The sequence below is a fragment of the Miscanthus floridulus genome, chromosome 4 (assembly GCF_019320115.1).
Source record: "Miscanthus floridulus cultivar M001 chromosome 4, ASM1932011v1, whole genome shotgun sequence".
Lineage (NCBI taxonomy): Eukaryota > Viridiplantae > Streptophyta > Magnoliopsida > Poales > Poaceae > Miscanthus > Miscanthus floridulus.
In genome coordinates this window covers 83,041,738-83,068,391 of record NC_089583.1, presented here as the reverse complement: position 1 = coordinate 83,068,391, position 26,654 = coordinate 83,041,738, and the positions used below count along the sequence as shown (strand labels likewise).

The following is a 26,654-nucleotide window of genomic DNA, read 5'->3' as shown; positions in this document are numbered from 1 at the left end:
TATCAAGTTTCTTTTGTATCAAGGGTTGGTGTTTCGTGGACATGATGAAAGTGAAGAATCTAGCAACAGAGGGAACTCCATTGAACTTTTGAAATTTCTTACCAGAAATAGTGAAGAAGTATGTTTTGGACAATGCTCCAGGTAACTGTACCTTAACTAGCCCAGACATACAAAAGCAAATTATTCATTCTTGTGCCCTAGAAACTAGAAAGAAAATAATTAAAGAACTTGGTGATGAGCCCTATGCAATTTTAGCTGATGAGTCTAGTGATATATCACATAAAGAACAACTAGCCCTTTGCTTGCGTTATGTTGATAAATTAGGAAGGCCATGTGAGCATTTTATTGGAGTTGTTCATGTAGATGATACTACCTCTTTATCACTTAAGGATGCAATTGAAGCTTTACTTGTTAGTCATGGCTTGACTATGACTCAAATCCGTGATCAAGGATATGATGGGGCTAGCAACATGAAAGGAGATATTAAAGGGTTGAAAACATTGATCATGCAAGAATCACCTTCTGCTTATTATATTCATTGTTTTGCTCATCAACTCCAATTGGTTCTTGTTGCTGTTGCTAAGGGAAATACTGATTGCAAGATTTTTTTGATCAAATATCTATCTTGTTGAATATTGTTGGAGTTTCCTGTAAGCGTCATGACATGCTTAGAAATGCTAGGCTTGAGAATGTCAAGAAAGCACTTGACTATGGTGAAATTGAATCTAGAACTGGATTACATCAAGAGATGGATTTGCCTAGGCCTGGAGATACTCGATGGAGATCTCATTACAAAACTGTATGCAGCATCATTACTATGTATGAAGCAATCCATGATGTACTGGTTGATCTTGGGGATGATCTTGCATATATGGATGATTGGACCAAAATACATTTTGTGACCGGAGCGTTTGAGAACTTTGAGTTTGTTTTCTTTGCACACTTAATGTATATTATTCTTGGATATACAAATGAGTTATCTGAGTGTTTGCAAAGAAGGGACCAAGATATTCTTAATGTAATATCACTTGTTAATGTGGCAAAAAAAAGAATGCAAAAATTGAGGTCTGATGGTTGGGATAATTTTCTTGAGAAGGTCACCTCATTTTGCTATAAACATGGTGTTGGAGTTCCTGCTATAGATGGTGATTATGTTCCTTATGGAAAATCAGCAAGGAAAGCTCGTGCCCAAAAGCAAACCAATGATGACCATTTTAGAAGAGAAGTATATATTGGTGTCATTGATCAAATAAGTCAAGAACTTGATAATCGGTTTGATGAGATTAATATGGAGTTGTTGTCTTGTATGTTGGCCTTCAGTCCTTCCAAGTTATTTGCTTCTTTTGATGCACAGAAGCTGCGTAGACTAGCTGAGTTCTACCTAAAAGAGTTCTCAAATAATAATTTGCTCAAACTTGAGTTGCAGCTAGATAATTATATTGATGACATGAGACATGATGATAGCATCAAAGGTCTAGACAATATTGTTGATCTATCAATTAAGCTTGTTGAAACAAAGAGGCACAAAGTGTATGATATGGTTTATGAGCTCCTCAAATTGGTATTGCTTCTACCTGTGGCAACGGCAAGTGTTGAAAGAGTATTTTCTGCAATGGTTTTTTGTGAAAACAAAGTTAAGAAATAAGATAGGAGATAATCTTCTGGATGACTGTCTAGTCACTTTCATTGAGCGGGATATTTTCTTTGATGTTGATGAAGATGATATAATCAATACATTTATGTCCCTTCGAAAGCGTCGAATAAAATAGTCACAAAAATAGCATTGCAAGTCTCTGGTTCTCTTTTATGCCTTATTTCAATTATTGATATGGCTTTTGAACTATTTATACTATACTTAGTGGATGGTTTAAACTTAATCCATGAATTTAAGCCTTATTATGTTATTTAGTGCATATATACCGAATCATGTTGTCAATTTTATAATTATTACCGAATTATTGAAATGGATTTATCGAATTGTATATGAAAATTTTTTGACAGCATACCCTGAGATAAAATCTTAGATTCACCACCGGCCACGAGCAGGGCAACCAATCACCCCCTTATTGGCGAGTACGAGTAGCTAGTAGACTGAACTGTTGCACGAGACATGCCCAGATTTGGGGCAGTTTTTACTAGCTGATGTACAAAGGAGACGATCTAGCGGGCGTCACGTGGATCAGTTCGCCAAGAGTAGGGTCATATGGATCCGAACTCGTGAACTGTGACTGATCAAGAGTCCGGCACGGCACGGCACTGCAATTACTTTCTATGTTCTTTTTTACATTAGGGCAATATGACGCAGGAGCCAGGAACCCGGTTGCAGAAAGCTTATAATAACTAGAGGGTGTTTGGATCCGGTGATAAGAATTTGGATCTGGTGATAAGAATTTAGAAGATGTGTCGTAAGAATGTTGCATGGAGTGTTTCGATACTAATAAAAAAATAAATTACATAATCCGTCAGTACTCCACGAGACGAATTTTTTAAGCTTAATTAATCCATCATTAACACATATTTACTGTAGCACCACATTGTCAGACTAATTAGGCTTAAAGGATTCGTCTCGCAAATTAGTCATAAACTATGCAATTAGTTTCATAATTAGTCTATATTTAATACTTCATGCATGTGTTAAATATTCGATGGGACACTGACTAAAATTAGAGGGTATTTGGATCCGGTGATTAAAATTGAGAAGGTGTGTCGTAAGAATGTTGCATGGAGTGTCCCGATACTAATAAAAAAATAAATTACATAATCCGTCAGTACTCCACGAGACGAATTTTTTAAGCTTAATTAATCCGTCATTAGCACATGTTTACTGTAGCACCACATTGTCAAGTCATGAACTAATTAGGCTTAAAGAATTCGTCTCGTAAATTAGTCATAAACTATATAATTAGTTTAGTAATTAGTCTATATTTAATACTCCATGCATATGTTAAATATTCGATGGAATAATGACTAAAATTTAGGAGGGGCAACCAAACACCTGAGGACCGATTCCGGACGGAAATTCTTCCTGGCGTCATTCCTCGGGAAGCGAACGGGCCTAGGATTTGCTTAGCACATCGCGGAAGCAAAACAAACAAGATAGAAAGCCCTCACTGAACCGAGAAAACTACTTTGAACCAAGGCCTTATTTAGATTGCAAATTTTTGCAATCTGGACACTGTAGCATGTTTCGTTTGTATTTGATAAACTTTGTTCGATCATAGACTAACTAGGCTCAAAAGATTCGTCTCGTGATTTACAACCAAACTGTGCAATTAGTTACTTTTTTACCTACATTTAATGCTCCATGCATGCGTCCAAAAATTGATGTGATGGAGAGAGAGTGAAAAAACTTGAAACTTTAAGGTAATCTAAACAAGGCCCAAGGTTATGTTGTTGAGCTGTAAAATTCAGAAACTAGCTGAACCATTTGACAACTGAAAGAACTAGCAACGAATAGAAACCAAAGTACTAGATATCAGCCAATTGGAATGCAGGAAGGAAGCCTTAATGATTGGATTTAATAAATTGGAACAAGATGCTGCACCTAGTCTGAATGTGAATGTTGACTTTATTATTGTTGACGGTCAGCTGCTGTGCTTCAGTCGCTGTTGTCTGCTGAAATGAGTTGCTGAAAAAAAAATATATCCTGCTGCAGGGAACAGATTAGCAACAACTGCTGCAACAAAAACAGAAAGCAAGCTGCTATGCTGCTGTTTTATAAACTGAACTGAAGGACTGAAAATCAATGCAGCTGAACAACAATTGATCTGTATTCTGTAGCTCCTCTAGATCTGCAGGATTGAGTTCAGAACAGAGAAACAGCATCACGGGTTCAACATCGAACTACTGCTGAAATACAACAGTGAGGAACACAGCAAGCTGCTTCTAATGCTGACAATCTGATTGAATAGCTGCATAGAAAAGCAAATAGCAAAGTTGATGTTCAAGAAGCAGATGAACGAAAGGAACCTTTTGCAAAACGGAAGGGTGTGGCTACGCTAGTCCCCATCCTGCGCAGCTGCCCCCCCCCTCCGTCTGGCGTCCCGCACCTGCCTGTCCACGTCTCGCCTGCTGCGCCAGCCCATAAGCACGTGGAGCCCGCCCGCACTAGTGGGGACCACCTCCGCCTTCCCACGCTTGACACCGAGGCGAGACAACAGAAAGGCGAGGAGGGAGATGCAACACTCGATATAGTTTTAAAACATCCAGATGTAACAATTGCAAACATACGTTTACAAACAAATGAAACATCTGAAACATGCGCCTGAAACACTTGCAAAAACACATAAAACCATTGTAACACATACGCAACATCCAGATAAAACACTCGTATTCATATGTGTGAAAACATATGCAACATCTAGATAAACACACTTGCAACATATGTTAGAAAAAAAAACAGACGAAACATTGAGAACAGGAGCTTGCAACATACGTGTACAACTATTGCAACATGTGCAACTTCCCGTTCTACTTTTACAACATACGTGTACAACCATTGCAACATATCTCTAAAATATTTGAAACACTTGAAACAGACGCTTGCAACATGTAGTTTCAGTGCAAACAACTCTTGCTACTTGAAGAACGGAGGCTCGTCAGTATGTGGAGTTAGTCGGAGGCAGCAGGCCCGGCGATACTTGTAGACAGCGGCTCGGTAGTGGCCGCGCGCCAGGTAGGGAGGCAGCGGGCTCGCGCCATGTTTGGCGGGGACGGTAGCCTGAGCCCCGCGACTTGCAGGTGGCTGCGTGCCTAGCAGGGCCGACAACAGCACCGTCGCAACTTGCAGGCAGCCACGTGCCGAAACTAGGAAAGGGCAGCCGCGCGCCGCATTTGGTAGGCTGGCAATCGAGCGCCGCATGCAGGAGCAAAGCCGAGCGTGTGTGCGGGAGTTGATTTTATTTTTTTATCAGACGACGCGTGCGGCAGTGGATGGAGCTAGACGTGCACCTTCCGGACGTATAGCATTACCGGTAGCGGAAAGTAGTATGTGCTAGACTGCTACAGAACAAACAAAGCAGCTCGAACTCCGCAAGAATTTCCCAAAGGAGATGCAAATCAACACCGATTGCAAGGAAATTTGTACAGCATCCTCACCTCATCCAAGAGAGTGCATCCCCATGATATCCAACAACAAAACTCAAGATTCACCACGAATTTCAGAAATTCGAAGAAACCCTAAGAAAATGTGGAAATTTGGGGGAAATCAAAATTTGTGGTGCTCAAGTGAGGTATTTGTTAGGGAATTACCGTAGGTTTGTTTACATATGTCCTAGCACCAATTTGCCCTAAGAAATTTCACACAAATTGCATGCCAAATCCGACGAACAAAAAATCTCCAAAAAAAAAAGCTCCAAAAATCACAGACAAAGAAAAACTTCAGATTTGGGGAGAAGATTAAGTGGAGCTCGAAATCGATCTTTGGATTAGCTCAAGATGTAAGATTACAAGCTACTCCTAGCAGATCTCAAAGCTTGGATGGAAAAAATCCACTAGCAAGCATGTTTTGTTTTGCAAAATTTCTCATGACTGCACACGGTCCAACAGGACCTTACAGGGATATGTATATTCAAGATGTTTGCGATCACTAACCAACCATGAAGATACATATTCATGCAGGCTATGAATAACCACAGTACCACACTGAAATATTAGGTGAGGTTTTTTAGTAGAGTGTGATCATCCGCGTTACTGATTGGAGTAAGGTTCTATTCCACAGCATCTCTTCATGATTCCTAACTATGCGTCAGGAAAGCAGATGCTCTATGCCCAAAGTATTGTTAATCCAAAGAACATGAGAGCAGCAACTTGCAAAGCACAACCCTACAATCGCCACAAAAGCCTGCATAGTAGCAAGAGTAAAGACAAATAAGAAGATTTATACCCACTCTGGCTCAAACATGAACAGATACCCATTAGGAAAAATAAACAAAGCTTTCAGTATTTTACCTTCCCTTCTGACTTGAAGTTGAACTTGACTGTGAACCATCTCAGCCCTCTCTCAACAAAAGGAGCCAGAGCAAGGGCCCTGGCATCCACCATAACAGACAACGGTAACATTTCAGAATAGAAATCAATGGATTTGTACTGGTAATCCACAATTTTTTGAAATACGAATGTATATACTTCAGGATGTTCTTCAACATACCAGCAAAAGAAAAAATGTTTCTAGCTAGACTTACTATGCTGATAAGAGAAACAAATTACAAACTAGCAAATGAGTTTATAGGTTGGGTACTTGGGTATTTGACTCACCCTCCAGCTCGAAAAATCTTAGTAACTTGACTGCCAGCCCAGACCATTGCCATTAGTTTAACGAATCTGCTCTAGTACATAAAAAGATGTTACAGTATAAACAGGTAATGTGCAAAAAGGAAAAAAAAAAACTTATAACCATTACCTCTCAACAGCTGCACCATAACCCATCCTACCAGGAGCAGGCGCAAAATAAAACCTGAAAAGCCCATCATTGTGATATACATTATCCACCTAAATGTTCATAATGCTTGTTCAATTGTTTTGTTTAGTGGAACTTCACCACCAGAACAGCTGCTTAAGTGAATCCAGCAGCCTGTTTATCATTATCAAAGCACTAACCATTTTACAGTTTGAAGTCATAAATAGAAATGTTTCTTCTGTAAACAAATATTACAGACAAGGTAGCATTAAGTCTAAGATTTCACAGATACATACATTTCTTACCAGACTAATAAAAATGCAGTCACATAGTAGACAGTGTTAAGTAGTCCATATGACAGAACCCCAGCAACACCATATCTCTTTAGTTTTTCTAGCAACCTGGCAGTTGTAGAAATATATGATCAATAATGTCTCTTGTAGTACGGAATTGAAAAGGCGAAGCTAATGTCATTCCAAGGACAAGTGTAACTATTCATGAGAATGGCTTGCAAATTTCCTAGTGGTCAGTATAAACAAGATAGATCTAGATCCATACAGAGTGGTTATTTAACCAATAATTCTTATTTTCAGATTCTAACTTTGTATGGATCAAAATTCTGTTTATGACATCTAAGATAGGATATGGAAGATTTATCATCATTGGTGTTTGTGTTTACAGGTTAGTGAATACTCTTTAGTCGAGAAACTTTTGGCTGTCTCTTGTCCATCTTTTCTTGGACCTGTGCAGAACCAAAAGGAAAGATCAAATCTGATCTATGAAGAAATACAAACTGATGAAGAAAGCTATCATGTCTCACAACAACCATACCAGTGGAGCCTCCAGGTGTCTGCTCAGTTCCTTCACCACTGACCACATCGATCTAGCCACAAAATGCAGAGCAGTTAAGTTTGAGACAACATCACTCAGGTGTACTAAGACCAATATCTTCTTATCATCAAGGTTTTTTTAATCGCTAATTAAGCTCTTACAGGTGAGATGGTTTACAGTTTATTAAACTCGTATACAGGTTTACACAAACACAAGCATGTATTCCATCAACTTTGTTTTTACCAAGAATGCCATAAATGTATAAAGAACAAAAGAAACACACATTCCAGACGTGCCTGCAAATATTTGGTGTCATGTTTCAACATGCTTTTCCCTACATAGAATGATCCTTGGCAATCAAGGAAGCACCACGGTGACTCAACTCCCGTCACACTGCAAAACCTTTTTATAGCTTCACTACATGCATGTCCATATTACTAAGTCCACACCAACTATTAGCTACCACATTTTTAGTAGCACAACTTCAATGATCCCTACCTTTTCACACTATATGAGCGCAGGTATAAAATATCGGGGATACTGATAAATCTCGCATAAATCTAACGGTTCCCATGATTAGCAAGTTGCAACCGGGAGTAATATGTGCTTATGCTGTCTGGACCTAAAGGAATCAGCTGTCAATTCCTGAACTGACAAACAGGGGAGACCGTACTGTCCAAATCCACGTCCCGCAAAAGGTTCAACCTATATACTATGATTGTTCACCGCATCAATACTAACAGCTTGAGCCTAGAATGGACTCGCCACATCCAATCGAGTGAATCAACCTATCCTAGACACAGATACAAACGCACAGCTCGATGTTCTTCAGTTCATCGGGAAATTCAGGTAAGAGTTTGTGAACAATGTCCCCCAATCAAGGCAACCAAAAACAAAATTCGTAAACCCTCGTTGAGTAAAAGCAGAATATACCACCTCTCCAGGGTCTCCGGAGCTCCGCGCAGCCGTCAGCAGGCGCGGCCTTCCAGCGAAGGTCGATGCCACCGGCCTTTGCTGTCGGAAGGAGACAGAGAGAACCCTAGAGGCGCTGGAGAGCGAGAGGAGGCCGCGCAGGGAGACAGCCGGAAAGGAGCAGGACACGGGGGAGGCCGGAGGCCTCCAGAGCCTGGTTGTGGGGCGCGGGGACGGTGACGACGCCATGTTTGCGCGCCGGGTCACAGAAGGTTGGCTATGATGGGCTATGGCTGAGCCGCTGAGAAGTACTGCAGTTGTTGGTTCTGTTTGGTAGCGGATGCCGCTGCTGTCCATTTCATTTTTGGGGAATTTCTCGTGACCTATTAAAAAAAAATCCTAATTCTTATGAGTCATTAGAAAAGTTTAGCGGACTTCAGCGTTATTGCTCTAATTTTTTTCCCTCCATGCCACTGCTGTCAGATTGGCTCTGGTGTCAAACTGTAGGTGTAAAAATCGAAAATACCCTTAAGTCTAAATATGCTATTAATTTTTTAGTATCTTAACGACTTCAAATGGAAAAACTCAAAACTAGAAAGTTGTAGATCTCGTCGACATCTATAATTTTTATATAAAATTATTTTCTTTTAATACCGTAAAAAAATATGATTTTTCTAAGATATATTAATCATATCAAATCATATCTTTTTTTGCGGAATTAAATAAAGATAATTTTTATATGAAAATTATAGATCTCGACGAGATATACAACTTTCTAGTTTTGAGTTTTTTCATTTGAAGTCGTTAAGAAGCTCAACAAAATTAATAACATATTTAGACTTAAGGGTATTTTCGATTTTTCACACCTGCAGTTTGACAACGTTAGAGCTCAATATGACGGCAGTGATATAGAGGGCAAAAAATGTTTGAGCAGTGACGCTGAAGTCTGCTGAACTTTTCCAATGGCTCACAGGGAATTACGATCTTTTTTTAATAGCTCTCAGGGAATTCCCCCTTTCATTTTTCGTCAGTTGTCACTGCCGCTTTCGATCATCCACATGACCACATCTCGTTCCAGCTCCAGTTCCGCAGTTCGTGTTCTTCACTTGTCTTTTTTTTTCACGAAAATGTTCTTCACTTGTCTCAGTCCTTGGTGAAAATTTTGATGGCAGGCTAATAGGCAATTTGTAGTTACCATTTTACAGTCCAAAAAAAGTGCTCCCGCCAATTTCCTATCGTGGACATACACGCTAATTGAGGAAACAGTCCTCGGCATTCGAGAACAAGTGCATTCTTGGCTATACAGACTATATGGTGAAAATGTAAATAGAACTGTCGCTTACGTCCCAAGCAGAACAGATCATAAATCTGCACCAAGCAATCTGGCACAAACCCAGAAAATAACTGTGATAATCAACATGATTTCCTCAATTAGATATAAGAAAAGACAAAAAAAAAACCAGCATAATAATGTATTCCCTGTCACTGATGTACTTGTATCAATTCTAAATCCCCGATTCCTCTTAACAAAAAAAAAAAAAAAAGATTCCCTGATTCCAAAATCTCTCTAGTACAGATATGAATGAGCATGCCCTGGCCTAAGCAAAGTTCACTTCCTTACATACACTCTTTCTAGCCAAACTAACAAGAAATTTGCTCTCATACAAACTGTCAGCTTAGCAATGGTTGGGATCTGGTGTTACACAAGACAAACACAGGTATGCGTCGCAAGGCATGCTGTTTCATTCTAAAAAATCACTGCAAAAAAGAACTGAATTTCCAATTCCATTCCAGTAAAAGATCATGCTTATCATATCAGTCATGTTTGCCAGGCAAGGTACGGGTTAACAGAGACATACAATAGCATACGGTATATAAAGAAAGGTAGGAAAGGAAGAAACAGCTCTGATGTTAGTGAAGCACAATATCTTTGCAACTATGAGTACCATACAACAAAATCGAAAATGATCAACAATTCCAATACTATGGCCACACCAAGCAATCCAAACACTTATGGTTCAACAGTCGTCACTTGCTGCCACTCACCATCAACAGCTTCCTTCCACAAGGTCACATTGTTATTACCATCAGAAGCAGCCAGAATATTCCCAGTAAGCGACCACGACAGCCTCCACACAGGGGTTTTCGAAGTCATGCAAAATCCTGCCTACCCACTGCTCACCCTCCTTCGCCTCAGTCCAGATCACAACAGTTCCATCCTGAGATGCACTGGCAATGGTAGACTTTGGGAGGCCAAGGTTTGGAGCCCAGGCCACATCCCTCACCCAGTCCTTGTGCATCTGAAGGGCAGGGAAGCAATCCATCCTCCAACTTCCATTCTGCAGCTTCCATACTTTAACAGTGTTGTCACAGCCACCAGATGCAAGTTTCTGGACATACTCAAACTGACCAGAAGGTCCAGCAGTGATCAGAGCGCCAGGGGCCATTGCTGGAGCCCAAGACACCGAAGTCACCCCCACTGGATGCGCCTGATCAATGCGTGTAGTGTCCCAAACTCCATCAGCACGCGCAGTAAAGACCGAAATGTTCCCATCAGAAGAACCACACGCCAAGCATAGCCCAAGCTCATGGGGCGCCCAAGCAATGGAGTTGACGGAAGACTTGTGCTCGGTGAATGTATGAGCCTGAACCCACTCGTCAGGCCTGCCCCCTTCCTTCCATATGATCACACGGCCATCGTAGCTGCAGGACGCGAGCATGGAGCCAAACTTGGGGTGAGCCCATGCGACCTGCCAGACCGGACCCTGGTGCCCGCTCAGGGTGGCCAGCTGCTGGTGCGAGGTGCCACTGACGCCGACGATCTTTATGGTGTTGTCCGAGGAGGCTGTCGCCATGCGCTTCCCGTAGTAATCCATGGCGACATCGTGCACCACGTCCTGGTGCCCGGTTTCGATCTTGTGGGGAGGCATCTAGCAAATGGGCTGAAACTGGGACGCCCAAATCTACGACCTTAGGCTAGGCTCCTTCCTGCCTGGTAGAAAAAAAAAAAGCAAAATATAAATTTCCATTCATGTTTCCTGGAAAAAACAGGAAGCAGTAGAGAACAAATACGACTAGATTCCATCTCTACAAGAACTGAAATTCGCAAAAACCTCTAACGCAGTAATGCCAATAAGAAAAATACTTAGCTATCTATGAGCAACGCTACGGTATCATGCCAATAGGTTTAAGTTGCAGACCATAAATGTGGAAACTTCCTAATGTTATAAAAAGGTGAAAAATAAGATGCTACTAATCTCAGATCTGAATATCCGCATCTGGAGGGTCTGAATAGAGAATTTCGTAGAACCGTAAGAAACAAATCAGATCTCGTAAGAGAGAGAGAGAGAGAGAGAGAGAGAGGGAGGGAGCAGAGCAGAGCAGCAGATGGGGCTCACCTCGAGGTCCGGCGCCGCGGCCAGATGCGAGATGGGACGAGCACGAGGTGGAGCGGTTCAGGACTCACCGAATCAGGAGAGCGAAGTGGGAAGACGAACACTTCTCCGGTGGGTATACGGGTTTGGGGAGGATCAAATATCGGCCAATTCCAGTTCCAAGGACTGGGCTCCGCCCGGCCCAGGCCGGGTTAGTTTTGGGACCATTGCCACATTCCCGAGGCTGGCCTTCGGGTTGGGACTATTCAGGCAGGTGCAGAGCCCATTTAGCTCAAATTCAATGAAATAGTCCTCGTATTATCTCAGATAATAATAATAATAGGGGTATTTAGAAATTCCATAATAATAACAGTTTCTCAAAAAATATAATAATAATAACAATGTTAGAAAATTATAGCTTCTCATCAAAGCACCAAATTCTACAATCCAGCACATTTAATCCAGAAATCTAAACAACCCAGGTTATTTAATCCATAATCTAGATTATTATAATTTCATTCGCAATTAGATTCTAATAATTCATAGGTGACGAGTAGAGAGTATTGCCATTGCTAATGGCAGTGGTGAGTATTTATCAGGGCTGTTTTAGGAACGCAAGAAAGATCAAATGTAGGAATAAGAAAAACGTAAGATTTTCGTAGAAATACACGTGCTATATAAAAGATTGAGAAACATGTGAAAAGTTAAAAACTAAAAGAGCAACCGTTTGGATAAAGTACAGGAAAGGAATCAGACAGATAAATTAATCATTCTCACATTAACTAGCCATACAATATTAATCTTCAATTATAACTAGCCATACAATATTAATCTTCAATTGTTTCCTCACAGGCCACTAAGAGCTTTGCATTCGAGGCACATTTCCTTTATTATCTTCCTGTGAAATGAGCAGCGTATGGACATTTGGTTCGGTTTTTATATGGTCCAATCCTCCATTTGAAAGGCATAAACAGTGCTTAATCCTCTATAAAACAAAATCCCCCAATTCAGAGGAGGCCTCAGCATGTAGACGGATACTCTAATTTTTCTCGAATACGTAAAAGATTTGCGTATCATTATATTAAGAAGAAGAGTTTAAATATACAGACAACGCGCCTCTATCGAGTACCGAAGGAGGTCGACCTCAAACAGCCGCAGCTAGACCATCCTAGCAAAAAAAAAAAAAACTGCACTTTTGATATTACATAAATGGAAAAACAACCAAAACCGACGCTGCGGTAGCGACCTAGGAGGTGGCCTTGCGCCTTCGCGGCTGCCTGGACGAGCCCTTTCCACCGCCCAGAAAAAGAGCGCGTCCAACACTTCGACGTTGGACGCAGTCAAGTTGCCGTCGAATATGTTGTCAAAGGCCTCTAGCTCTGACGCAGATGGCGCTGATGGATCCTTGGTGTAGCCCATACGCTGCATGATCAGCACCTCACCTCGCTTGGAAGCAGGTACTCGCGAAAGGCTCTGAAGCCGCCAAGCAGGCCCACCTGTTCCACAGCGGCAGCACCGGCTTAGCAGGAGACTGCTTAGGAGGCTCAAGGATACTCTAATTTTTTTTATCTAGTTAGCATAGCTTAAAGGTTCCTTTTTATTGGCATTGTTATATCTATTTGTTTTCCCCTCCAATGGTGAAGTAAAACTCCTTCATTGTTGTCTAGAAAAGCACAGGAACTACTCCCTTCGTCTAAAGTTTATAGGAGGGATCCAAACAGGACTGAAAAAACATTCAGATTTTCGTGCTAGAAATCAGACTCTCGATCAAAACTATTCAAGTTTCGTACTGGAGGACTGGGCTTTGGGCCCAAGAAATGTCCAGATACCACACTGTCCTGACTCCCGAGGCCCAGCTGACACCATTTCAATTTCCAGTTCCTTGTTCACTTGTCGCAACCTGCATGGAATTATATTTCATCAATTTTTCTTTTGTTTCCTCTAGAAGAAGTACTTGAATTACGATATTGGGTCAGGAATTCAGGGTGCCTCCATTTCAGACTTGTACCTCCTTTTTTTTTCTCTGATAGGAGGAGATTTGGAAGACACTAGGAGTCTAGGATACATTTTTGAGTTCAGGCTTTTAGTTAGCGAAATGGTACTATAGCACTTTCATTGTTATTTAACAATTAGTGTCCAATCATAGTCTAATTAGGCTTAAAAGATTCGTCTCATGAATTTTGTCTAAACTGTGTAATTACTTTTATTTTTTATTTATATTTAATATTTCATGCATGCGTTCAAAGATTCGATGTGACGAGAAATTTTGAAAAATTTTGAGAACTAAACACTACCAAGAGTGCGGCGTCCTACTATCCTACCTTGCACGTTGGCAGAAAAATAGTAAAGTACATGTGTTGTGATTGTGAAGTCGTATAGTGACCATCGCGCCTCCGCTGACCTAACTTCAAAAATTATCCTGTTTGTCCTTTTTAGAGTATTTATTTATTACCTGAAAAACAGAAAGTCAAATAACGAATGATTGCCACCTACCGATCCCATCATCACAAACCACGGTTTTAAATTACTCTATGCTAATTAATTGTTGGTGGATATTGCTGTGTGTGACGTGTGAATAGAAGGTTCCTGCAAGATTTTTTATTTGACGAGCAATGTTCGGTTGGCTGGTTCGTATCATTGCTGGTTCGTGAAGAAGTACTGCTGGCTGATTTGTGTGAGAGAAAAATACTATTTCGGACTGGAAATTTATGATCGTTTACGATAAGCCACAGCCAAATGAACAGGCTCAAACGAACAGGCTGCTAAATCTCAAAACAAAGAGTATAGTAATTCCTTTCTTCTAAAAAGGATATTATAGGTTTAGTCAAAGTCAAACTATTCGAATTTAATCAAATATACATAAAAATACTCAATATTTATGCAAATTAGTATCATTCAATTTATCATGAAACTAGCAAACATGCATGTACCCTTTGTGACAAGACGTTTAGGTTGTTTTTTTTTATTCTTCAACTCTTCAAGTACAAAATGTAGTACTGAACTCGCGCAACAACTTATACCACCACACACATACCTGGATGACATTGTGGTTTAAAGATTTAGTTAGTGATCACGTCATACGTTTAATTCATCTGGAAATCAAACTCCATAGTGTGCTTAAACACATTTCTGGTTTAGCTCATAATGGGTACAAGAGGTTTAGAGATTTATCAGTGATCTTATTGTGTGTGTGTGTGTTTGTCAATTCGTTTTGTGATCGAACTCTGCATCACACTTAAACATTTTACTCATATAGACATGTATGAAAGTTGGCGAACCATGTCATTTCGGAAAACACCCTATTCGCTTGAACTTATCAGCTTGACTTATCAGCCATGGAACATTATTTTTCTCTCATAACAAATCAGCTTCAGCCGGCTTATCAGCTGTAAAAACCATCAGCCGAAAACATCACATTGTGCTTAGACACGTTACTCTAACTTATATAGACACGTAAGAAAGGAGATTTGGAGTCTATCGAATCACTGTCGAATGTGTTGCGAGCAATGAAGAATGAAAAACATTAGCCTCTTACTTATTACATTATACTTATATATTTCTATATATTTATCTCTTCCTGTTTGGTATATAAATATAGTTATTATTAATATAAGCGATAGTTATAGTTTTATAGCATATATATTTGATACTCCCTCCATTTCAAATTATAAGTCGCTTTGACTTTTTTTTGGTTCATTCATTTTGCTATGGATCTAGACATATTATTATATCTAGATGTATATCAAAAATGGATATAGATTTCATACAGTATGTGTGGTGGCTGCGTTGTCTTGTTAGATCGAGGTAACTGAACGTCTGAACCCAAGTCTGAGGCTGAGGACAGCGATGCATGAGTCGGCGGCTGACCTTAGCTCCGGCGATCAAGGCAAAGCTAAGGCCTCGGCTGCCCTCATCGAGCGTCATCAAGGACAGCCTCTTGGACGCGGATTACACAAGTGCAAGGGCAGAACTATCTGCAATTGTGGAATCCGTGGCAGCGATCTGCTCTAAGCCACCGGCAAAGCACGGGATGGAGTTTCCATCCTCCAAGTTCTGGCGTGGATACATGGATTCGGATGAATTAGATGAGGAAGTCGATGAGGAGATCATTGTAGAAGAAGAAGGGAACCCATCCACGCCAGATCCTTTGCGGCTCCTGCAGAGGTTTGGAGTCCATCCACACCAGAGCTTATCGCGGTGGCGCGCGGAGGTCGGCTTCTCTACACAGGATCTACTCCAAGCTGAACATGAACTCAACGAAGGTACTCTGGTAAGTGCTACTACGTCTTCTTCTAGATGTACACCGCCGTTGGCGAAACGTATCATATCTGCGCTGGTGCAACATCGCGGGAAGCCTACTCCATGGCGAGGTTAGTTGCCGCCTCCAAGGGTTTCTCCCCCACGGACTCTTGGGGACGCACTGGAGGTTGCTTGGAGAAGCAAATCCTCACCTTGTAGGAGTGGCTCTCGTCATTCATCAACGCCGGCGTTGCTAGCTGGAGCTACCAGTTCGTCAGATTCTGGTTCACGCGTGATCTCGAAATTACGGTCCGTTGTCGGTTTCGGCAACACGGACGGTGTGCCGAGAATTACGCTGGGAAATTCAAAATCAAATTTGGAACAGAGTGTGTGCCAAGATTTGGTATGTATTTGGCCTGGGAAGTGGTACCGGCCTGTGAAGGGTCTGATTGATCTCTTCTCACGCACTGGAACCAGAATACGGTACCCTAATTCTAGCCGCCAATCGTATACTCGCCCATCTCGTTGTTACGCCGACGTCGTGCGTTCGTTCCATCCTCCGGCAATGGCTGGACGCGGTGGACATTCCACTTGGTGCTCAACCGGCATTGAACCAAAACCAGCAGCCACACCATGCTCCACCGGCAACTCACCAGCAGGCGACGTACTCTCAGGGCTACCACTGGTGGTCAATCCCAACGTTTTAATCCTGGTTTTCACCCGGGGTTTAATCCGGGGTACGGTGGCCGTGGTGGTGGCTATCAAGCCGGTGGCTTCTAGTATGACGGTTTTGGTGGCCGAGGATACAATGCGCACCGTGGAGGTTTTGGTGGTGGTCGCCGGGGGAGGAGAGGCCGTGGAGGTTTCGGTGGTGGCTATGGCAACCACGGCTACGGCAACAACAATGCTTCTGGCTTCGGCGGTGGCCGGGGCTATCAAGGAGGCTTCGACGCGTGCGAGGCTCCATCAATGGGCTCTGGCCATGCTGGTACTAGCAACGTTGTTGGGCACGGGGGCTGTTGAAAGGTCCTAATGGCTAGAGGGAGTGAATAGCCTATTAAAAATTTCTACAACAACACTTAGTAAACCGGTTAGATAAATATGAGGCGAAGCGAGTGTTGCGCTAGCCTACTAAAAATGCAAGCCACCTACCTGTCGGCGTTTCGGACCGGGGGGGTCCTTAACCAACGAGTGAATTTGTGCTGCGTGCCCCTAATCCCCGATGGTGATGCAAAGAGACACAAGGTTTATACTGGTTCAGGCAATCGACGCCCTACGTCCAGTCTGAGAGATCGATCTTGTATTCCTTGCACCGGAGTGCTCGTAGTAGGGGGTTACAAGCTAGGTGAGAGAGGGAGCTAGCCCCAGATCTCGGCGGGGGTGGTGCGAGCTGCTTGAGGCGTTGTTCTCAAGCAGCGTAGAAGTGTGTGGTTCTATTGGTGAGTTCCCCTTTCTGCTCGTTGTTCTTCCGTCCCTAGAAATGGCCCCGGTCCCTCCCTTTTATACTCTAAGGGAGAACCAGGAACGTATATATGTTGCTACATAGCGTTCTATGAATGGGGATGGCGTGTCCGAGACCTGCAGCCGGCCACTGTTGTGGTATGGTCGATGGAGTGGCTCCGTCCTTGTCGTGCAGAAGTGACGCGCTGATCATACTTGATCTTGTGCGTCGTGGGGCTCCAGTACAGCTTGAGGCAGGACATGGTGGGTGACGTGCCGGTCATCGTGCGATGACGTCGTAGGGAGCCGAGGCTCTGCAGATGCCGAGGCTGAGCCATCGTGGGGGGCTCGGCGGACATGGATCCTCAGGCTGCCGAGCCCCTGAAGCAAACTGCCGAGGCTTTGGAGGGAATTATTGGTCCTAGGTACTGATTCCAAGGCCACAGTATCCCGGACGTGGCTCCCCATGCCGCGTTGTTCTCGGAGCAGGAGTTGGCAGCACAGTGAGGCATGGGCGTCAACCATGTGCATAGCGGTGGGCACAGTGGCGAGTAACCCCTGCCTAGTTCTGCCTCCCGTCCCGTCGGCCATTCCGCTGTACTGTGCCGAGCATGCGGCCGATGTCAGTGGCAGCAGTTGGCTGAGTTAATGCGACGCGACGTTTTGTCAGAGGGACAGGTGAAGGAAGAGGCAGCGGAGTGTTGCCGAGCCCGCCTCGCGTGAGGCGGAGGGTCGGCAACCCGGTCGAGGCTTGCGACGAGAGGGGGTCGGCCGAGGCCTTCGGTGGGGAATCGCCCGAGGCCAGCGGTGAGGGGGCCTCGAGCGATATGAAGAATTGGCCGAGGCCTTTGGTGAGAGGTCGCCCGAGGCCAGCAATGAGGGGGCCTCGGGCGAGTCGGAGAGTCGGCTGAGGCCAGCGGTTGTTAGCTAGTTTCGATCTTTACGAAGTCTAAGCAGTCGTTTTTTGGCTCTTGCTTAGGGTACCCCTTCTCACGGTATCCGACAGTAGCCCTCGAGCCTTGGGGGGAGTGGAGGCACTCCCCCTGAGGTTCTGATGAGAATTGGCTCTTGATAGTTCCTGTCGGGATGGTGTTTCGTACTCAAGGTTTCGGTGGGTGCGCGCGAGCGCACCCGCCGGGTGTAGCCCCCGAGGCCCTGGAGGAGTGATTTCACTTCTTCAGGGGCTTTTTTCTCTTTCTAGTGAGGGGTTTTCATTGTGTTTGCCGAGCCCATGGATGCAAGTTCGGATCGCTGGGCCTCGACGATGCTACGGGAAGAGCCCCTTAGCCTCTGCCTGGAGCGAGAGGGCCGTCAGGGGTTCCCCTGGCTTTTTGTACGACCCTCGTGCTTCCTTTTTGCTCGGAAGGAGGGGTGGAAGATGCCATGCTACCCTCGGTGGGCGCGAGCGCTGGCATTTCCGGTGAGCTGTTATCGGGTAAGTCCGAGTAGAGGCCCGTACCCCGTTCGCTGGGGGTCGGCTAGCGGTCCGGAGACGCGCTCCAAGAGTACTGGAGGGTTTCTCTAGTGGGTACCGAGGCCGTTCGCTAGGCCTCGGTGGCTCGGTGCCTCCCTACGGTGGGATCCCATTCAGAGACCTCCCTGCCGGTCTCGGATACGACATAGGGCGTCCCAAGCGTTTCGCTTGCTTGGGCCTCGGCCTCGTACAGGCTCGCCCATAGTCGCCCCTGACTCTGTTGCCCTGGGGCGGCTGTCGAAACCCCTAAGGGCCTAGCCTTCGAACCCCTAGACCGTAACGGGCTTGGGTCGCTTGTCTTTATCTTGGGTGCGGGAAGAGCCCCTGAGCCTCCGCACGGAGCGAGAGGGCGGTCAGGGGTCCTCCTGACTTTTTTGTCCGTCCCCCACACGTCCTTTTCGCTCGGACAGGGGGTTGTTTGCTGAGCCCACTTGTGTGCGAGCCTGAGCCGCTGGGTCTCGGCAAAGTTGTAGGAGGAGCCCCCGAGTCTCTCGCACAGAGCGAGAGAGCGGTCAGAGGTCCCCCTGGCTTTTGGTTCGCCCCTCGCGCATGGGGGTCTATCTGCCGAGCCCCCCTCGGGTGCGAGCCTAGGTCGCGGGGTCTCAGCGTCTTTGCAGAAGGAGCTCCCTAGCCTCTACACGGAGCAAGAGGGCCGTCAGGAGTTCTTCTGGCTTTTTGAACGACCCTCGCGCTTCCTTTTCGCTCGGAAGGAGGGTTTGTTTTGCCGAGCCCCCTCGTGTGCGAGCCTAAGTCGTTGGGCCTCGGTAATGTGTTGCAGGAAGAGTCCCTTAGCCTCTGCGTGGAGCAAGAGGGCCGTCAGGGGTTCTCCTGACTTTTTGTTTGACTCTCGCGCTTCCTTTTCGCTCGGAAGGAGGGGTGGAATGTGCCATGCTACCCTCGGTGGGCGCGAGCAATGGCATTTCCGGTGAGCTGTTATCGGGTAAGTCCAAGTGGAGGCCCGTACCCTGTTCACTAGGGGTCGGCTAGCGGTCCGGAGACGCGCTCCAAGAGTACCGGAGGGTTTCTCTAGTGGGTGCCAAGGCCGTTCGCTGGGCCTCGGTGGCTCGGTGCCTCCCTACGGTGGGATTCCATTCGGAGACCTCCCTGCCGGTCTCGGACACAACACAGGGTGTCCCAAGCGTTTCGCTTGCTTGGGCCTCGGCCTCGTACAGGCTCGCCTGTAGTCGCCCCTGACTCTATTGCCCTGGGGCGGCTGTCGAAACCCCTAAGGGCCCAGCCTTCGAACCCCTAGACCGTAGTGGGCTCGGTGCCCAGTTCCTTTGCCTGAAAGGAATCAGGTGGGGGTTATTTCTCTCCCTACGGCTAACAACGGCAGGCGCGTCTTTTGAGGCGGCTTTTTCGGGGAGGCGAAACGGCGCCTGCTGCTGCTGAGGTTGGACGCGACGTGGTGTCAGCCGACGGGACGTAACCGTACGCGCAATTAATGAGGAGGGAGTGGGCGCATGGGCGGTAAGACCGGATCTAGATAACCGCAGTGGATTTTAGGGGGAAACTTCCTGATTTCGTCGCCCATGATTTGCTCCCTTCCCTGCATAAATACGAAGTGAGCCTCACCCCTTCTCCCCTTACCTTGCCTATGTCTGCCTTTGCTACCTTCTAGCTATTGCTAAAGAAAAATAGAGAGCATCGGGAAGAAGGGAGAGAGGGGGGAGTGAGAGGCAGAAAGCGAGCCTTACCGCCGTAGTCGCGACCTCCACCGTGTGCATGGCCAACATCGTGGTCCTCCCGGCGGACCCATGGGATCGGTCTGATGTGACCGTGGGAGTGCTGCAGTCACTCGTCGACGACGGTCTCCTCCGCCCGATCATCGATCCCAGCAGGCTGGAGTGGATGGCTCCGGGAGGCGAACCAGAGCCGAGGCCTCACGACGGCTACGTCGTGAGCTTCATGTCCTTCCATGAGCGTGGTTTTGGCCTTCTGGCGGATCGGTTCATGCGGGCGCTCCTGCATTACTATGGCGTGGAGCTCCACAACTTCAACCCCAACTCCATTGCGCAGGCGGCCACCTTCGTCACCGTCTGCGAGGGGTACCTGGGAATCCCTCCCCATTAGGAGTTGTGGCTTCACCTGTTTCGGGCGACGCATACCACCAGGCCAACGGGTATGATGGGCACGAGGAAGGTGACGAGGACCGGTGGCTACACTCTCCAAGTGCGTCAGGACCGGCTAAACCTCTACATCCTAGCCCAACTCATGTCGTCCAACCATCGCTGGTATTCCAGCTAGTTCTACCTCCGCAACGACGACGGCGGGCTGCCTCCTTATACTGGGAGGGTAGTGGAGGTTCAGCCGGAGCACTGGCGGTATGGCGTCCCGAGCAAGGAGCAACACAGGTTGCGGCCACTGCTGAAGGCACTGGAGAGGCTGTGCGATTGTGGCCTTACGGCGGCAGTGGCGATGACGGCCTTCCATCGCCGGAGGGTGCTGCCGCTGATGGCGCGGCGGCGACGTTTGTTCGAGATGATGCCAGACGAGCCGATTGACGACATCCGGATGTCCGCCACGCCCCTCTTTGACAAGGAGGTTCTGCGCCGGGTGAACGAGACGGTCGAGGGGCGGCAGAAGATCGGCGGCCTATCCCTGTTCCTGATGCACCCGACGCCGGGGTACCTTTCCCTGGTGAGTTGTGTGCGGCTGTAGCCTCCAAGACCTCCTTGTTCCTCTCCTTGGCCTGAGCCCTTATTCGTATTCGTTGTTTTTTACAGGGGATGAGGGACATACGAGCCTCCCCACCGCCCGTCCCTGAAGACGCACAGCGGCGGGCGGCGAACCGGGCATACGCGGAGGCCCAGAAGAAGAAGAAGGACGCTAAGACGGCAAAGCGTAAGAAGAAGATCGTTGAGCGCGACGCTCTGGAAAAGCATCGCTGGAAGCAGAAGCTCGAGGGTCTCCTAGTGGAGGTGTCTCCGTTGACGTCGGTGGAGGGTTCGAGCGGCGATGATGGTGGTGAGGTGGAGCGGGGTCCCCTCGACCGCCTCCCTGACGTCAGGGAGATGGTTCTTGGGGCGTCGGCGGGTGGTCCGGTGTCCCAAGGAGGAGGAGACGGCGACTCGGGGTAGATGAGCGCCCGCCCCACGGCCGAGGCCGATACGCCCGAGACGAGGGCATTGGCAAAGCGCGCCGTCAGCCCGCTGGGCTCGACGGCAGAGGTGGAGCAGGTGGCTGCGGGGCCGGCTCCACCGAGGGTTGAGCGAGCGCTGGAGTCCGGCGAAGGTCGGCCGGCCTCGGTGGATACGGGGGCCGCGCCACCGCCGCCGTTGTAGAGGAGGGACGCGGTGAAGAAGCGGTTGAGCATCCGCTCGGGGTGAGTATTTCGCTAGTGAAGTCTTTTAACATCTCCTGCTTTTGTTTTGGTCGCGGGTCTGACCGTGTTTTGCCCTCATTCGGAAGCGTCAGGCGAAAGTGCCTGCCTTTGCACCGTGCAAGGCGCTCAAGGTGGGCACGGGTTCCATTAGGGGCGGTGGAGGCACAGGAGTTGGTCGCCTAGGTAGGGGCTACCAAGGTGGCCGTGGGGCGAGAGGAGGAGGAGGAGCCTACACTCCATGAGGCCGTAGCACCTGTAGCTGTCGAGGCCACTGTGGGTGCGGCCGAGACCCCCTCGGCCGTGGAGGCCACCGAGGGCGAGGTCGAGGTCGAGGCCCCCTCGGTTGTCGAGGCCACCGAGGGCGGGGTCGAGGTCAAGGCCCCCTCGGTTGTTGAGGCCACCGAGGGCGGAGTCGAGGTCGAGGCCCCCTCGGTTGTTGAGGCCACCGAGGGCGAGGTCAAGGTCGAGGCCTCCATGGTTGCCGAGGCCCTCCGGACCTCAGGGGCTGAGGTGGTGGAGATCGCGGTGCCCAGGAACTTTGGGGCCGAAGTGGTGGAGGCTGGAGTGAGCGCGGCGAGGGCGGTGGCCCTGGAGGTGGAGATGAAGGCGAGGCAAGCCTCAACCCTGCCGCCAATTCAGAGCGCGCTTCCGGTACAGGGGAGCGCCTGGGAGGCGGAGGTCCACCCGATCCCTACCGACAATGCTTCCCGGGGGAAGGGGGTGGCCGATGCCAGGGTGGCTAGCGCCGTGGAACAGCCGGCTTCGGCTTCGGGTGAGGGAAGTGCGGCCCTTGTGTGAGTGTGGCCTGAGCCGTACAGGTGGGATCACCCGCGTGTCTAGTGGCGGAGCCAGGACGACCCCGAGGGGGAGCCCATCTTCACACTTGAGGACATGGCTGAGGGGGGTCGCTGGGACACCCTCGAGTAGTACCGTAGCCTGGCGGAACGGTCGCTGCGGACAACACTGTCCGTCGTGGCCAATGACCTGCCCGGGGTCTCATGGGTACGTATCCCCCTTTTCTCATGTGACGTTGTCTTTCTCTGGGTTTATTCATAGTGCTCAACTTGTGTTCTGCCTATCCAGGAGCTCGAGGCCCGGTCCTTCGGGAAGTCGCTGTTCCTTCGGCGGGAAAGGGGCGTCTGGGATGAGCTCTGTCGGCAGAGGGAGCTGCTCACCCATGCCAATGAGCTTCTGTCGGCGCGGAGCGTGGAGGCGGAGGATCTCCATCTTCGCTGTGACAACTGGGAGGCTGAGGCAGCCATAGCTCAGGGGCAGGTCGCCCCTTTGGCGGCACGGGTCAAGGAGCTACAGGAGGAACTGACCCGTGTGGCCGACGAGCGAGACGCCTCCAACTCCCGGGCAGAAGAAGTGAGGGCCACCGCCGTAGCCACCACCGGGCAGCTGGGTGCGGAGCAGCGGGCGCATGAGCTAACGAAAGGTGCCTTGGCAGAGGCTACCAAGGCGGCCGAGGCTTCCCAAGGCGAGGCCCTAAAATGGAGGGAAAAGGCCGAGGGTGAGTCCTGTTCCCTTTGTTTCGTTCGTCTTTTCATGCGTTCGACACCTGACTTCTTGTTGCGACGCAGAACTGGAGAAGGAGGCTTCCAGGGCAGCCGAGGCCTCTTGTGTTGAGGTCTAGCGCTGGAAGGAGAAGGCCAAGGGTGAGTCCTGCAGGCCTCGTGCCCCTGTTTGGCTTGTTTTCTTTGACGCTTAATCCCATTCTACTTGTTATGGCGCAGGGTTGGACGATGAGGTCTCATGGTTGACCGAGGCCTCCGTCGCGCTGCAGACAGTGCTCGATCGCGAGATCGAGGAGCATGAGGCGCTGCAGAGCGCCGCTTGCGCCGTCTGTGAGGCCCTGGAGATGGAGGGGGTTCAATCGGGCAGCTCCCTTAGGAGCCGCCTGACTGCGTTGATTGGCCAAGCGCATCAACGACTACGAGAGGCGCTACACACAGGCGTCAAACGCGCCCTGGCTGTCGTCTCTTTGCACTATGCTAGCATCGACGTCGAAGGCATCAGTGACGGCTATGTCATGTCCGAGGATGCCGTCGAGGCCGAGGAGGAGCTGACGAGGCTAGAAGCGGCAGTCGAGGGCCCCGGCACGGCGTTGGCGAAGCTATTCGAAGAGGAGGTGGTCCCTCCTTTGCCATCTGCCGACGCGGGAGACCCTGCGCCTTGACCTAGGCCGAGGGGGCCATGTAATAAGTTAGATTTATTACTGTATCGTGACGTTTGTGGCCGTCGAGGCCTTTGTGAGGTGCTTGTATATATACATTTTTTCTAATCGTTTTATTGTATTTCCGAGCCTCTGTCCTCTGTCTCGCCTCCAAACGTATCATCTGTAAAAACTCCCTTGGAGCCTAAGTTGTCCCTCGAGTAAAAGGTGGTGAGGGAGTTGCCATAGCCCGGAGGCATAGGTCGTTCTCACAGCTCGGTCGGCCTTTTAGCCTTGAGACATACTTTTGGTCCTTAGGTTCTTTACAAATGGTCTGTTAGAGCGCGCTAGAGAGAGTTTGGCATAGGAATTTAACTGAAAATCAATTAAGAAATGGTGTCCGGGACTTAGGGGGGTTCCCCCCCCTTCTAGCCCCCGAGGGAGGCTCGACCCTGCGGAAGCATGGCCGAGTCTCCCTTGAAGCGTTATCGTAAAGCGTTTTACCTTCTGTTCCGATTTCTAGACAAGTCCTTTGAAAAAACCCCCTCAGAGCCTAGGCTGCCTCTCGAGTGAAAGGTGGTGAGGGAGTTGCCGTAGCCCGGAGGCATAGGCTTATCTCTCAGCTCGGCCAGCCTTTTGCTCTTGAGGCGAACCTCCGATCCTTAGGTTTTTTTGTAATCGACTTGTCCTAGTACGGGACAGGTTCCCCTTGATGGGGGTTTCTCGAAAAATTAGAACAACTAAAGACGCTTCTTTAATGTATTTCAAGAAACAAAATATACAATGCTTGGAAATTTAAGGGTAGAAGCGACGTAGCTGTTCTATGTTCCAAGCGTTGGTGAGGACTTCGCCCTTCTCGTTGGCTAACTTGTAGGTCCCGGGCTTCAGCACTTGAGCGATGATGTACGGCCCTTCCCAGGGTGGGGTCAGCTTGTGGCGGCCCTTGTTGCTCTGCCTCAGTCTCAGCACCATGTCGCCCACCTTCAGGTCTTGGCTTTGGACGCGCCGGGCTTGGTAGCGTCATAGGGCTTGCTGGTACCTGGCTGAGTGTAGCAGCACGACGTCTCAGGCTTCCTCTAGTTGGTTGAGGGTGTCTTCACGGGCAGTGCGGTTGCTTTGCTCGTTGTACGCCTGTAGCCTCGGGGAACCGTATTCTAAGTCAGTGGGGAGGATGGCCTCGGCTCCATAGACTAGGAAGAACGGTGTGAATCCTGTGGCTCGGCTTGGGGTGTTTCTTAGGCTCCAGACGACTGACGGGAGTTCGGCAAGCCATTTCTTGCCAAACTTCTTCAACCGGTTGAATATTCTTGGCTTAAGGCCTTGTAGGATCATGCCATTGGCACGCTCTACTTGGCCATTCGTCCTAGGGTGTCCTACGGCCGACCAGGCCACCCGGATGTGGTGGTCATCGCAGAATGTCAGGAACTTGCGACCGGTGAATTATGTCCCATTGTCAGTGATGATGGTGTTAGGAACCCCAAACCTGTGGATGATGTTAGTGAAGAATAGAACCGCTTGCTCGGATTTGATTTGCGTGATCGGGCGAGCCTCGATCCACTTGGAGAACTTGTCGATGGCTACCAGCAGGTGGGTGTAGCCCCCGGGGGCCTTCTGCAGAGGCCCAACCATGTCCAGACCCCACACGGCGAATGGCCATGTGACGGGGATGGTTTGGAGGGCTTGGGCTGGGAGGTGTGTCTGCTGCGCATAGTACTGACATCCCTCGCAGGAGCGTACTAGCTTGGTGGCGTTGGCAACCGCCGTTGGCCAGTAGAAACCTTGGCGAAAGGCGTTTCTGACGAGTGTCCGAGGTGCCGCATGGTGCCCGTAGGCTCCCATGTGCAAGTCCCAAAGCAGGGCCTGGCCTGCCTCGGTAGTGATGCATCGTTGGAGGACGCCTGACGGGCTTTGCCTGTACAACTCGCGGTCGCAGAGGACGTAAGTTTTGGCTCGTCGTGCAAGCCGTCGGCCTTTGGTCCTATCTACAGGGAGCTCTCCCTAGATGAGGTAATCAAGGAGCGGGGCTCGCCAATCCGTACCCTGGTCAGCCTCGGGAGGCTCTGCTTTGATTTCCATGACTTCAGGCTCGACTGCGGAGGTCTCGGCGGCAGAGGGGGCCTCGGGCCCTTCGATGGGCTTGACCGGTGAGCCATCTTCCACCGCTGAGGTGCAGTCGATGGAAGGTTTGCGGAGGTCTCTGGCGAAGATGTTCGGGGGGACCGGGGCCCTCGCTAACGCCATCTTTGCCAGTTCATCCGCGGCCTCATTATACTTTCGTGCAACGTGGTTGAGTTCGAGACCGTCAAACTTGTTCTCTAGGCGATGTACTATCGTGCAGTACGCCTTCATTTTGGGGTCATGGCAGCTTGACTCTTTCATCACCTGATCGACGACGAGCTGCGAATCACCCCGTACGTTGAGACGTCGCACTCCAAGTTCGATGGCGATTTGCAGGCCATTGACGAGGGCCTCGTATTCAGCCATGTTGTTGGAGGCGGTGAAGTGAA

General features: G+C 48.3%; 2 protein-coding genes and 2 pseudogenes across 2 annotated transcripts; 2 read left to right on the top strand and 2 right to left on the bottom strand.

Annotated features, from left to right (window-relative positions):
* Positions 1-664: 664 nt before the first annotated feature.
* Positions 665-1,645, top strand: LOC136548720 (uncharacterized). Its single transcript, XM_066540145.1, has one exon. The coding sequence runs from the start codon at positions 665-667 to the stop codon at positions 1,643-1,645; it is 981 nt and encodes a 326-aa protein (XP_066396242.1).
* A 3,723-nt stretch (positions 1,646-5,368) lies between these two features.
* LOC136551876 (uncharacterized) lies at positions 5,369-8,475 on the bottom strand (annotated as a pseudogene).
* Positions 8,476-9,907: 1,432 nt separating this feature from the next.
* On the bottom strand, positions 9,908-11,645 carry LOC136551875 (protein transport protein SEC13 homolog B-like; annotated as a pseudogene).
* A 10,102-nt stretch (positions 11,646-21,747) lies between these two features.
* On the top strand, positions 21,748-24,171 carry LOC136548719 (autophagy-related protein 23-like). The gene is made up of 4 exons (XM_066540144.1): positions 21,748-21,901; positions 22,252-22,643; positions 23,076-23,505; positions 23,729-24,171. Exons 1-4 carry the CDS (start codon positions 21,748-21,750, stop codon positions 24,169-24,171), a joined length of 1,419 nt encoding a protein of 472 aa, XP_066396241.1.
* Positions 24,172-26,654: the final 2,483 nt, after the last annotated feature.

What these genes read in the sequence shown, in the direction of transcription:
- LOC136548720 (XM_066540145.1), top strand. Translation starts at nt 665, where the DNA reads ATGCTTAGAAATGCTAGGCTTGAGAATGTCAAGAAAGCACTTGACTAT.
- LOC136548719 (XM_066540144.1), top strand. Translation starts at nt 21,748, where the DNA reads ATGAGCGCCCGCCCCACGGCCGAGGCCGATACGCCCGAGACGAGGGCA. An exon ending in AGCGCTGGAGTCCGGCGAAG is followed by an intron (nt 21,902 to 22,251) that starts GTCGGCCGGCCT and finishes TAGCACCTGTAG; the next exon opens with CTGTCGAGGCCACTGTGGGT. An exon ending in CAATTCAGAGCGCGCTTCCG is followed by an intron (nt 22,644 to 23,075) that starts GTACAGGGGAGC and finishes CTGCCTATCCAG; the next exon opens with GAGCTCGAGGCCCGGTCCTT.